At 31.1% G+C, this 13,506-nt stretch overlaps 1 protein-coding gene across 4 annotated transcripts in view; it reads left to right on the top strand.

Moving 5' to 3' along the window:
• LOC145252761 (high mobility group protein B3-like) overlaps positions 1 to 10,406 on the top strand; it is a 30,664-nt gene extending 20,258 nt beyond the window's left edge. For all 4 annotated transcript variants that reach the window (XM_080112650.1, XM_080112647.1, XM_080112648.1 and 1 more), the window contains exons 2-6: positions 2,930 to 3,069; positions 3,807 to 3,917; positions 5,813 to 5,966; positions 6,062 to 6,168; positions 8,744 to 10,406. In XM_080112650.1, coding sequence (XP_079968776.1) covers positions 2,930 to 3,069; positions 3,807 to 3,917; positions 5,813 to 5,966; positions 6,062 to 6,168; positions 8,744 to 8,911 — 680 coding nt within the window. In that variant the 3' untranslated portion in view covers positions 8,912 to 10,406. The remainder of the gene's footprint in view (positions 1 to 2,929; positions 3,070 to 3,806; positions 3,918 to 5,812; positions 5,967 to 6,061; positions 6,169 to 8,743) is intronic.
• Positions 10,407 to 13,506: the final 3,100 nt, after the last annotated feature.

Raw genomic sequence — 13,506 nt, forward strand, 5'->3', positions numbered from 1 at the left:
TAGCAATATTGGGCTCACTAAAAGAAAAATTATTTGTTTTGCCATGATTTAAAAGTTTTTTTTTTTTTTTTTTTTTTTTTTTTTTTTTTTTCCCCAATAAAATAATGAAAATATATAATTATTTTTGCTAATCTGAAAAATAGTTAACATTATTCTACGACTTTAACATTTCAAAACACAAAAGATGAAAAATAAAACATTCAAAATTCGGATACTCAACTTTAAAATCTGATGCGTGATGCTTTTATTTTTATCTACAATCCTCATCCTTCCCACATTAGAATATATTTTGCTCAATTTTGGCTAATTATTTTAAGCATATTTGTATCCACAAATAAAGGGAATTTTGTGTATATATATATTATGGAAAAAAAAAAAAAAAGTACACCATTATAAAGTTCTTCTTCACTAATTAATCAGTGAAAATTTTGTGTTGATTAGATGATTACCTGATTTTTGGTAGATTTTTTAAGGAGACTCCATCAAAAAATACTTTTTGTTTTGGCCGATAACTCAGTTTAAGTTTATTTTTTTATTATCATTTTATTTATTTATTTTTTATTTTTATTTATTTATTTATTTATTTTTTTTTGAATGAATTTTAAACATAGGTCACAACTTTTTTTATTTTGTTATGTAACAATGTCTATAAAGTGCAACAGCTATTTGAACATGAGTTAACTATCAAACCGTATTTCGTTTCATGCCTCCAGATTTCGCATTTGCATTTCCCAAATTGACGTCACCTTTTGGTGGATATGTTATGTTTCGAAATAGGACCTACGATTATCAAGATAGCCGAATGATAAATCAATGCGTCATATTTAAAATTCCAACAGCCAACGTAAAAGTATCTTAATTTAAATTACAATTTCGTGTTTATATCAACAATAGTTGTCCTTTTCCAATTAAAAAAAAATCCTTTTTTATTTTTTTATTTTTATTTTTATTACTTAAAAAAAATTGGAATTGTTCCTCGCGTTCGGAATATTTTCTCCAAATGTACAAAAAGACTTATTTTTTAAGATGTTACCTGCAAGCGTTTGAATTGTATTTTCATATATATATATATATATATATATATATATATATATATATACACGGAGGGGGGGGGGGCAAAAGTAGGTATACAGTATTGAAATTATTGACATTTTATTGAACTGAAAGCTACATACCTTAAAGTAAAAAGGCATATACTTTTAGTCTTTTGTTTTTATTAATTAAATTTCCTTTCGATTAAAGTGCATGTAGTTTGAATCATTTATTTTTATTTTTTCAGTTAAATTGGCAATTTAACCATGGCCGGTAATTTGACTGACAAACAGCGAAAATGGATATTAAGACAATACTGGAAGACAGAAAATAGTGAACGCGTAAGAGAACAGTGGGTCAAAACCTTTGCAACACCTCCCCCAACAAGGCTCACGGTTTATCGACTGCGTGACAAATTTGAACAGACAGGGAGTATCCACAATGCACCGAGAAGTGGTCGACCAATTACTGTGACCACACGAGAAAATGAATTCAAAGTTGCTCAGGCATTTACTCAGAGCCCAAAGAAATCGAAATACAGAGCCTCATCTGAACTTGGTATTGAGCGTAGATCATTGGGGCGCCTGATGAATCGTGCCAGTCTAAAGATGTACACGCCTCGATTGATACATGGTTTATTGGAAGATGACTCTGATCGTCGTTTACAATTTTCTGAAAACATCCTGAGCGAGGAACTTGAAGGTAACGGTATTCTAAATAAAATTGTATGGTCTGACGAAGCAAACTTTAAATTATCAGGTGCCGTTAATCGACACAATTGCGTTTATTATGCAACCGAAAACCCTCGCATCACTATTGAAAAACAACTCAATCAACCCGGGGTAACAGTATGGGCCGGGCTTTCTTGCAAAGGTGTTGTTGGCCCCATTATTCTTCACACAAGCATTGATCAAACTGTGTACTTCAAACATGTTGCAGGATGCAATAATACGCCAAGTATGTGAACAATACCAAAATGATGACTTTTATTTTCAACAAGACGGGGCCCCACCTCATTTTGCACTCACTGTGCGAGCACTGCTTGACTTAAAATTTCCCAACAGATGGATTGGACACCGTGGCGCCATCGACTGGCTACCACGCTCGCCAGATTTAACTCCTATGGATTTCTTTTTTTGGGGCACAGTAAAAGATAAGGTTTTTGCACGCAAGCCTCGCACTGTCGAAAGCATGATTCAGTTCATTTTGGAAGCTTGTCAGGAAATTGATGCTGATAAAGATCTTTGTTCTAGAGTGTGCATCAGTGTTCGTTCTCGATTAGAGGAATGTGTTAACGCTGACGGCAAGCAATTTGAATACCTGCGGAAATAGGGCTTCCTATTACATGTGTTTCTTATTATACATGCTAATTATTACTTGTTTATGCAACATTTGTTTGTCTGTATAATAAATGCCTTAAACTTTATACGTTTTTTCTTTTTTTTTTTTTTTTGACCACTGTATACCTACTTTTGCATCCCCCTATATATATATATATATATATATATATATATATAATACAATGTTTAAATAAAACTGTCTATGTTCATGTAAGCACTCACTTGGTGCACAAACCAAGTTAAATAAAATATAAATCTTGTGAAAATACATTCTTAACGTGTGTATGTTTTGTTTTTGTTTTTTTATCAGAAATTCCTTTAAAAAAAAAAAAAGAAATGCTAATCATTTGTTAAAGTAACCCTAATAATTTATCTCTTAAAAATTTGGAGCACTGAAGACGTGGCGTTACAGCAGTTCAGGCCGATTCGATAATATTCATTTGGTTGATTGATGGTTTATACAAAATTCTAAATTGTCTTTTACATAATTTTCTTGATTTAAAAATGTTTCATTGTGGCCATTTGTTTACTTTTTTTTTTTTTCCTTGTGTTTTAAGGTCGCCTGAAGTTGGATAAAGCTGGTAAAAAAAGGAAACCAAAAGATGCTAACCAACCGAAAAGAGCAACAACAGCTTATTTCTTTTTCATGGCCAATTGCCGAGAACAGGCGAAAAAGGCAGGAAAAAATATCTCAAAGGTAAAAAAAAAAAAAAAAATGATTTCCTGTTTTCCATCCTAATTTAGTCTGATTCAAATGTGGAGAACTTGAATCTGAATACATCATCCATGTTGTTTGCATATTTGATTTGCGGAGGAGATGAAATGTGTAATTGATCGAGATCAATTTTTAATTTATGAACGCGTAACTCGAGATTATAAAGATGAGAATAATCAGTATGTCAAGATGATGATGGTAATTTCTATTTTTGTTAGATAAACATTGGAAAATCCGTGAGAAGTGAAAAATATATTGTAATACATGATACATTGTTCATTAGCGACAAATTACCTTGATCAATTTTAGTGAATCTGATTCTCTATTGATGACAAAGATAAACACAAGCTGAATTAACGTTGAATCTCTTTTAGATGCTTGGATTTATTTAAAGAAAATTCTGTATCCCTCAGATCAACCAAGGGAACCTAGTGTCCGCACTTAAAAAAAAAAAAAAAAAAAAAAAAAAGACTTAAGCAAATTGTGCTTTGGGTTTGTGTTAAACTTTATTTCTATTCCCAGCTTCCCAAAGTTTTCTATCAAATGTAAATGAAGATGGAGAAAAGTTAAATAGAAACTGAATTCTACAATTATTCATGACATATCAAACATTTTCATTGATTCCTGTTGTAAAATTTAGATTTGATTTCTTAAATTGTAATTTTTGCAATCAAAATTTAAGATTAAAACTAATTTATCAAAATATTTTTTCGTTTCAGGTTGCAGAATTCACGAAAGAATGTTCTGAAAAATGGAAGAATTTGAGTCCAGCACAAAGGAAACCATTTGACGAGAAAGCAGCAAAAGAAAGAGCGAGATATGAAAAAGAGGTAATGTTGCTTTATTTTATTTTATGGAAATCGCTTGATGCAAACAAAAAAAAACTTTTAAAAAAAAAATGCAACTTCAAGATCAGACTAATCAACAATAAGTATCAAATGCTATAGAATCTGACATGGGTAAACAGCAATTCTTTCCCCTTTGTCAGAAACTTCACTCATAGAATGAAGACTAAAGGACGAAATAAGGAAAACAAAAGTAACTCCAGATCCACTTTCTTCCTCTCCTTTTAGGATTTTAACACCTTCTTCTGAATTAACCTTATAAGCTTTAATCATCTCAGTACACCGATTCTTGTTAGATCACTTAAGTTATACAATATTAAGCCTGGTCAGTACCAGATGGGTGACAATTTGGGATAACTTGGTGCTGTAATGATGGAGGACATCAATCAACAATTACCTGCAAAACCTAGTGTCATCTCTCCTGACTTAAATATACAAGTGACTGGGGACCGGTTGTGAATTTGATATTCACATGAAACTTTTTGAGAAAGCCATTTCTGTCTAGAAAGAGTGAGTGCCGCTTTATCCATCTATGATGAATATCTCTAGCTTTTCTTTATAATATACTAGCGAGGGGTACCCAGCGTTGCCCGGGTGTTTTTTTTGGGGGGGGGGGTAAAAAAAAAAAGTAAGTATGAGGATCGAACCCGAACCCTTGAGGCAAAGTTGTAAATTAAAGTGTGGAGAAAAAAATGTGCGATGTTAATGAAAACACGTTTGAATTTATTTAATTAGTTGGATTAAGCAGGTGCCCATTTTAATGAGTTAATGAGGTCAACTGTGGGATAGTATTTATTTACTGCTGAACGCTTTTTTTTTTTTCCCCCCCACCCCCAAGATGTTATAGGAAAAAGACTAACCCACATGCGGCGAGCGACAAATATTGAATGTTTATCTTCCCGAAATTGAGCAAATTAAATAGACAGGCAAGCTTCGTTGTTAACTGTGAGATATTACGATTTCTATGTGATATAAAAAGTTAAGTGAGTGACCGCTTCTCTATAAAAAGCCTTTTGTTGACATACAGAAAAAGCGAACACACATACATATATACATTTTCGCTTATATATATATATATATATATATATATATATAAATATATAACTGGTAAGACAATGTTTCAAACATTGTGTGTTTTTTCTCTTGATTTCCCTTATCCAAAACTGGTAAATGGGATGGAGTTACCTCCCTTACATTTTACACATCTGCCTTTGAAGCCCGTTTTATCTGTTAGGGTGTTTTTTTTGTTGTTTTTTTTTCCTCTCCAACTTTTTACTTGAAAAATAAACAAGACAATTTATCGCCTATAGCAAAAAAAAATTAAAAAAAAAAATGGTTAACAGTCTTTAAATAAACACATTAATATTGGCTGCTCATATGATTGTCAAGTAGTTTTTTATTTTTAAATAAGTGAAACTTAATGATTAATGTGCTATGAATCAGTGAGAAAAATCAAATCTGTTGGCTTCTGATATATATCTTTTTTGTATCATTTTTGTTTTTCCCAACGTAAAATAAAATAGATTTTGCCCAGTGTTTAGGCCGATTGTGATTTTCATTTACTGCAAAATAACGTCACATTTTTAAGAACTTGTTTGAATCTTGTATTTTTAGTTGTACATTAAAAATTGAGCTTTTGTGGCAATTTGTACACAAAGTAATTTTTAAAATTCAAACTAACTTCAATCAGTCTTATCCTTGAGTGGCCTCTTGGCTTTGATAATGTGGTGATGCCTATGTAAAAAAAAAAAAAAAAAAATCAGTCATAATTGTTACCTTATTTTGCAAAACGTCTATATTCCCATATTAAACATTTTTAGATTTGATGAAAATAAAACTTTGGCTTCGAAAAGTAAATTAAGTTTTGGTTTCCTTTTCAGATGGCAGAGTACAAAGGGAAAAAATCTGCAGCCGATCCAGATAAGCCGAAAAGACCACAGACATCGTATTTCCTGTTCTTGGCAGAATTTAGGAAAAACTATGTTCCAAAAGACGGTCAAGAAAATGCGGCTCACAAAATGATTCTCAAAGAAGGTAAATGTTATTTTAGATTAATCACGATTCTACATTTCGATTTTATTTTTATAACTTTTTATTACATTTAATTTATTCATTTGTGATTTTTGTAGCTGGTGAAAAATGGCGTGAAATGGGTGCAGAAGAGAAAAGGCAATACGAGAAAATGAGTGAAGAAGAAGGCAAAAAATATAAACTTGCAATGGCAGAGTACAATAAGGTAAGTCTCTACTTTTATTCGATTTGTAAATAGAATTAAAGATTAAAATTTCTATATCAAAACTGAAAAATTCTCTAATGCTGTGTTTTATTGAAATCTGATTCTCCTTTAGATGGTTGATGTCTTTAGTATAAGTATAGGTGGCAAAAAAATCAAATATTTTTAAATCCTTAAAGGTTACAAATTTCTTATATTTTAGATAAGGTAAATATTTTTATCTGAGATTTAGTACAAAGAAGATTTAGCCTTCAAATCTAATGTAAACAAATTCTTGTTGAGCCATTCCATAATCAAATTCTACTTGATTTACACCATTAACAATTACTACACTACCACCTTATATTCATTAACTTTTATCCTTGAGTGGCCTTCTGACCTTGGTAAGTGGTCACTCCAAGTAAAAAATAATTAAAAAAAAAAAAAAAAACGATTACTGAAAAATTTTAAATAATCAATTTTTATTTAACATAAAGAAAACTTTGACTATCAAGAATTGTGCACAAGTGTTGCTTGGGAAAATTGGGAGAACCCAAGAAGCTTACTCATTTGACCCCTCGTATAACTAATGTTACTGAATTTTTAACTTTTTATAAATACTAATTGTGATTTAATTATTATAAGTAAAATATTAGATAAATGCAAACTGAAAATGGAATATAAACACTGCAAAGATTTTATGACTAAATATATTTTGGAAATAAAGTAATTTTTCTGTGCCATATTCATTTTAAACAAGGCCGATAGCCATTAGTCACGTGCTCTCGTGTAATGAATGAATGCGTGAATGTAGGATTGACATGAAATTCTTAAAGATAAACTAAAATGACTGAAAAATGGGCTGAAATGACTTAAATAAATAAAAAGTAAATGACTTAGAATGACTTTATTGAGCTTAAGGATGAATTGAATGACTTAAATGCTTAAAAAATAACTTGAATGATCTGGAGAATGACTTGAATGGCTTTGAGACTGACTGATTGTAAAGTGGGTGATCATTTTACATTAAATTAATAGAGAAAATTGATCCTCCACTTTATATCACAATAAGTAAAGCTACACTTTGATCTTGGCCAAAAGGCCAAAAAAAGGGTATTTATTTGCTCCCCCATCAAGCAAATTAGGCACATGGCCGATTTTTAACGTGAGGAGTAATGGGGAAATGGGGACCAACTCCCCGGGGAGTAGGGGAGCTGGATAGTGACAATTGATATGAACTGTTGCCCCTACATTGACCAAGGTCTTATGTGAGGTTGCCCCCACATATGGTCTTTGCTTGCAGTATCTGCCAGAACAGATACTACACTTTGATCTTGGCCAAAAGGCCAAAAAAAAAAAAAAGCTTTAAAAAACTACCTTTGATCTTAACCAAAAAGGCCAAGCACAAAAGTGTTACGGACCGACGGAGTGACAGTCGCTTGCATGCTGCTAAAAATAAGTGTAAAATAGGGGCATTAGTGTTTTCATACTAATTGGATTGATCTGATGCCCAGCTGAAGTATCTAATCTTTCTATTTCATTGATTAAACAAATGATCTGAGCATACCTATGTCAGAGTTTAAAAATAAATACAAGGAATGTTTTATGTATATTCTTAGAAAGATTGTGGATATTTGTAATCTAGATTAGATTTTAATGAAAACTAGTGCATACATTTTGTTTTTGAACAGAAATGTAGGGCAGTTTTGCCATGTATATTTTCTGTCTTATTTGTGTATAGCGGGGGGTACCTGGCGTTACCTGAGTGTTTGGAGGTGTGTGGTCAGTGGGGGGGGGTGTTAATGAAAACCTAAGAATAAGCGAAGTTAAAAAAAAACAAAACAAACGTTAAAACTTATCTGAAAAATAGGGGGGGGGTAATCAAAACATTAAGAGAGAAAAACTAACGTAAGGCAAACAAACGATGTTAAATGTAAAAATCTGAAAAAAGAAAACAGAAAAACGAACATTAAAACTTCTGAAAAATAAAAACCAAACCAAAAAAAAAACACGTGAAAAATGGCTTAAATAAGCCTGTTTCAATATTAAAATTTAAAAAAATCAGTGGGTACCAGTGTTTTTGGGTGTGTGTGATCGTTTGGGGGGGGGGGGATAATGAAAACCTAAGAATAACCAAAGTTTAAAAAAAGAAAAAACAAAAATAAACGTTCCGTGTAAAATGGCTTAAATAACCCTGCTTCAATATTAAAATTTAAAAAGTCAAAAAAAAAAAAAAAAAAAAAAAAGACATCTTACACCACGATTCGAACCCAAAACGTTTAATGACCCAACGCTCTGACCTAACACGACGTACATGAAATTGTGTCAGTTCTTCAAATATTTAAACTAAATCAGGTTATGACGTCGTCTGACGCATGCGTAAAGCCATGAGAGGACGGTTTTTGCTGAAAAAGTGACCTTAATTATATTTATACAGCATTTCTGTTAGTGTTCTAGATATCTATATTGTAGTTAACATGATTTACTAAGATTGGCAAGTATTATGATGCATTTTGACAATATTATATTTGCTTTTGCACACTATTTACTTAGCATAAGTTTTTAAAACAAATTTCCTTTTTACCTTTTCTCTATACAGAAATCTGGAGGTGGTATAACAGGTGGCTCTGCAGCCAAGAAAGTAAAAGTAGAGGATTCAGTAGATGATGATGATGATGAGGAAGATGAAGAAGAGGAGGAAGAAGATGAAGTAGAAGAGGATGAGGAGGAAGAAGAGGAAGATGAAGAGGACGAAGATGAAGACTAGTTCTTATTTTCGTGTGGTGGCAGCCTTACGAAACGCTTCAAAACTGATTGTACATTTGTAGAGTGGATAGACAAATCTTTTTCTCTTTCATTTTTTTTTTTTTTTTTTTTACACATTGGCTCAAATTCAGTTTCTTCAATAAGAATAATCCCATCCCACCAACTTTCCTGTTGAACACCAATATCATTCAAGATAAAGCTAAATAATAGAAGTAATTTTTTTAAGTCATTAATACATTTTTTCCTCTTCATCTTATTCCATTTACAGATCGCATTTCTCTTAAGTCAGGTTGTTTTCACTTGACTCTCATCTAAGAACTATCCAACCTCTACTCCCTCCCCCCACTTCATTTCCATATAATTCAAAGAAAACTTTCACATGATTTTGAACATCTTCATTTTATTTAACTCTTCTGTGTGTACCAGTGGGTTTTCATATTTCTCAAACCTTTCCCTGTTTGACACACACCCAACCTCAACTTCCTCTTTAATTCCTGAGATTTACTTGACATTCAGATTTTTCTTGAGAGTAAATTTAGGAATTCAAGATATTGTTTTTTCGTTTGTTTTTTTTTTTTTTAACATTTTTGTGTTGATTTCAAAATTGAAAATCCAATTAATTCTTTTGGATTTTCTTTGTTTTTCAACCATTTTTAATGGAGGTGCCTTTTATTTTATACATACATATTAAAAACTCGAGAAATCCTTCAGATTGAAAAAAAATTTTCTTGTAATTTTCAATTTTTTATTTTTTATTTTTTTTTGCAATATTTCAACCAATACAGTTCAATCTGTAATTTTTTCTCCTGTTTTTGTGATTTGGATATCAAGATACAAATCTGAATTCCTGTTTTTATTATTTTTGATGAAGAAAAATAAACCTATTTTGGAAAAAAAAAAAAAAAATGGATTTTTATGAATGTTTCTCTGTTTTGGAAAAAAAAAAATCTGCCTTTCTCGGACTGAAATGATAGTGTCTTATTTATTGATGTACTTTTATCATCTGGTTATGTTGGAAGTTAAGCCAAATGTATTTAAAAAAAAAAAAAATTCTGTTATGCCAACTACTCTGTATAGTCCCTTCCTCTTCCCTTTTCCCCTTCGAAAGAAACTGACTTGTTCATCGTGCGGGTACAGGACACGTCTTAGAAACAATCAACTTTGATGTAATTATTTATAAGTGAAACCTTCTAAATTTTCTACCATGGTGTTCACTAGCACCAAGAAAATTTCTATGGTTTGTTTACCTTTTCTTTTTTTTTTCATCTAAATGTTTAATCCTTTTATCATCAATGGTTTTATTTCCTAAACCCGTTGACCACTTCTGCTTGTGCCATCTTTTTTGTTTCTTAGTCCACGTGTTCCTTACACATCTCTATGAAGAGAAGAACAATGTGCAGATTTTTTTTTTTTTTTTTCCACTAAATAAAAATACAATTGATCAAAAATTACCTCTTGTCAATGGAAACATTTGAAAAATAAAACATTTCAATGTCTCTTGTAGTTTATTCTTAATAAAAAAAAAATATCCAAACAAAACTCCTTTTTCTTTTTAACTTTTGTGTCTGTGTGCTAACTAATATTGTAAGCATTTATATTGATTTTTTTTTTTTTTTTTTTTAAATTTAGTTTATATTTTTTTTATTTGGTCTCTGTTTTCGAAGGTAGCTGTGCAATTCCAGGCTGGATAACAGTTGGTCAAGAAAAACAGATGTCCATGAAATTCTGTCCATCAGAAAAATATCTGTTAAATCTGATGATCGGGTTTCTTTAGAACAAGGGAGCTGGGGAGAGATCGTTTTTCTAGTTGGGTTTGGTAAAAATGTATTTTAAATAACTAATGGAGGCAGACAAGTACAAGAACTTAGATTCAGAAAGACCAGACTTTTGTTGTCAAGCTTATAGAAAACAAAAATTTGGTAAATGTTTATTTTAACTTTAACAACGCCGACCATTCTAGTTTGTGTTTTTTAGAGGTTACCAGTGCTGCTGAAAACGAATCTGGCATTGCAAGTTTACTGTTTGCGTGGTATTAATCCCTGGATTCTGGGACTATTTTGCGCCATTCCACCGCTTTTCTTACACGATGCACTCCCATAGTAAAGTGACTTGTCACATTAGGGCAGGTCGGCAACTTTTTTCAGAAAATCAACATGATAGTTGGGATTTAATGTGATAGGAATCTAATTTTTGGTTATATCTTGAACAGAAAATTGAGCATTTAATTTTAAATATCGTGTAGAAAAATGCTGAAAAATCCATTTTCATAGCATTTTTCACAACACTGACTTTGAAATTTCACTATTTTTATAAAAAATCCAATTAAAATTGATATATTTATGTGAAATACATTGAAAGAAAAATAAATACATGAATTATAATTTTAATTATGAATCACAACTAGCAAAATATCTCAACTTTTACTGCATTGATTATACAAGAATTGTAAAAAAGCTAATTTGCAACTAAGTCTTAAATTTCACAATTCAAAAAGATGTGGAGATGTATTACACAATATAACAACTTGAACCATGTGTTTCAATTTTTTATTAAACGCAATAATATAAACTTATAATAGAACTAAATTGTTCTATATAATTTCCTTTTGAGGAAAATGAAGGTCTAATTTGCTGGCATGATGACTTATTAATGTGTCTGTCTTGCTTCCTGCCCATATACAACTTTTTGAGAAAAAGATCAAATTTGACCAGTGTGTGGTTGCAAAATTGATATTGAAAACACTTGTTTTTTATATTTTTGCGATGTAAAACTAACTATTGTTTGGGTAAATTAAGAAAACTAATAAAATTTAATGAATAAATATTTATTTACCTAATGGACAAAATCGTTTGAATGCCCTCTTCTCTCACATCCAATTTATCTGAGTTTATCATCGATATTATATTTTCCGGAAGTAGTGCAAACGCACTATATTTTGAACAGTTTAAAACTGATTTGGATTTCAGTTAACTGTTCTGTTCTCTGAATCATATTAAAATATACTATTGTTGGTTAAAAACAAAATATTGTCAGTTTTGATCTCAAACCAACTAACTGCATACACTTGGATGATAAATTTGACCAAAATGTTTAATTTATCATAGTGTTTGAGGATAGACAACTCTGGTCCATAAACGTTAACCTTGTGGCTTATTTTAGCAATCTTCCTTGATTCAAGGGCCCAATTTTCTAAGTTAACTTCTCCACAAAAAATTCCAACAGCTTACTCAAAAAGCAGCCTCTGGTCTTCACACTTAAATTATTTGTTTCTTCTGCTGTCAGATAATGATGATCGGGAGGGTCACTAATTTTTTAGAATTCTACTTGAGGCAAATCTTGATAATTATTGATACAAAATTTCCCCAAAGGACCAGTAAATGTTGTTAGGCTTTTTGTTGTTCCATCAATTAATTAAAAAATTGTTGTAGATGGCAGTTCTTCTAGTGGAACCTGAAAATTGGAAAATTTGCATGTTTAATAATAGAGCTAGATTACATAATAAATACCAATATATTATTTTATTTTCCACAAAAAAGAACATAATTGCAGGTGAATCTATAGAATTAATTTTACCTCCTTGTTAGGAGGACAAGTGCAGATTATGTTCCTTGTTTGACAATTTTCTGTCTTGCATTTTACTGCAAAGTCATCACTTCTCAAGACAGAAAGTTTACAGCTACAAGAAGACATATCAAACAGTCTGTCTAGCTGTTCCTTCATTTTTTCACTTTGATTGCTGCAAGAGATTTCCTGTCAATCTGTTTGGTCCTCTTATAGCAAAATATATTGACCTTCTGTCCTATATAATGTTACCTTCATAAGGACAATTGTGAATTGACTGCTTGCCGAATACTAATTATTTCCTTGGCAATTAACTTAGAAATCTTATTTTAAGTGGGGATAACTGTTTTTGAGGAAATAACTAAACTGCTTGTGAAGTTGGGGGTGCTGTTGGGTTGGACCAGCAAATTTTGTGAACCACTGGTTAAAACTGAACGTCGTGCTTTTACTGACATTTTAATCTGAAAAGTAAAATAAATAAATGGATTATAACTGAAGGAAACTGTATTAGGCTATCTTCCAGTTTCATACATAAAAAAATAAGCGCTAGTTATAAGAAATAATGAAAATCTTTGTAGAGTTGAATTAGATGTAAAGAAGAGAGAGGACCAAACCAAATCCGACGCATAGTAGTGTTTAGTTTAGACATTTTTAGCAGATTTTAGCTTCTCGTTCGATAACATGAATTTACTCAGATTCATTCTTGATGTAGCTGTGCCATTTTAAACGAACATTTAGAGTTTGAAAAACCAGTGCTTGTGCATCTGTTACTGTGCTATTTTTAATAGTATTTTCAAGTTAAATTTAATTTTTATGAAATTTCTGTTTATTAAATTTTTAGGTGAAAGTACAGAATAGTTTCAATACAACGTTCTTCTCATTAAGAATGCCTTTCTAAATAAATTTATTTTAGCACAATAACATAGATGCACAAGTAACGAAAAACCTTTAAAGGAGTTTCCTTATTTACTCATATTCATCTTTGTAGGTTATTTGATTTTAAAACTATAATTTTAGAACAAAAACACTGCTTAA

Source organism: Euprymna scolopes, chromosome 29, assembly GCF_053919585.1.
Source record: "Euprymna scolopes isolate OS-2025 chromosome 29, ASM5391958v1, whole genome shotgun sequence".
Taxonomy (NCBI): Eukaryota; Metazoa; Mollusca; class Cephalopoda; order Sepiida; family Sepiolidae; genus Euprymna; species Euprymna scolopes.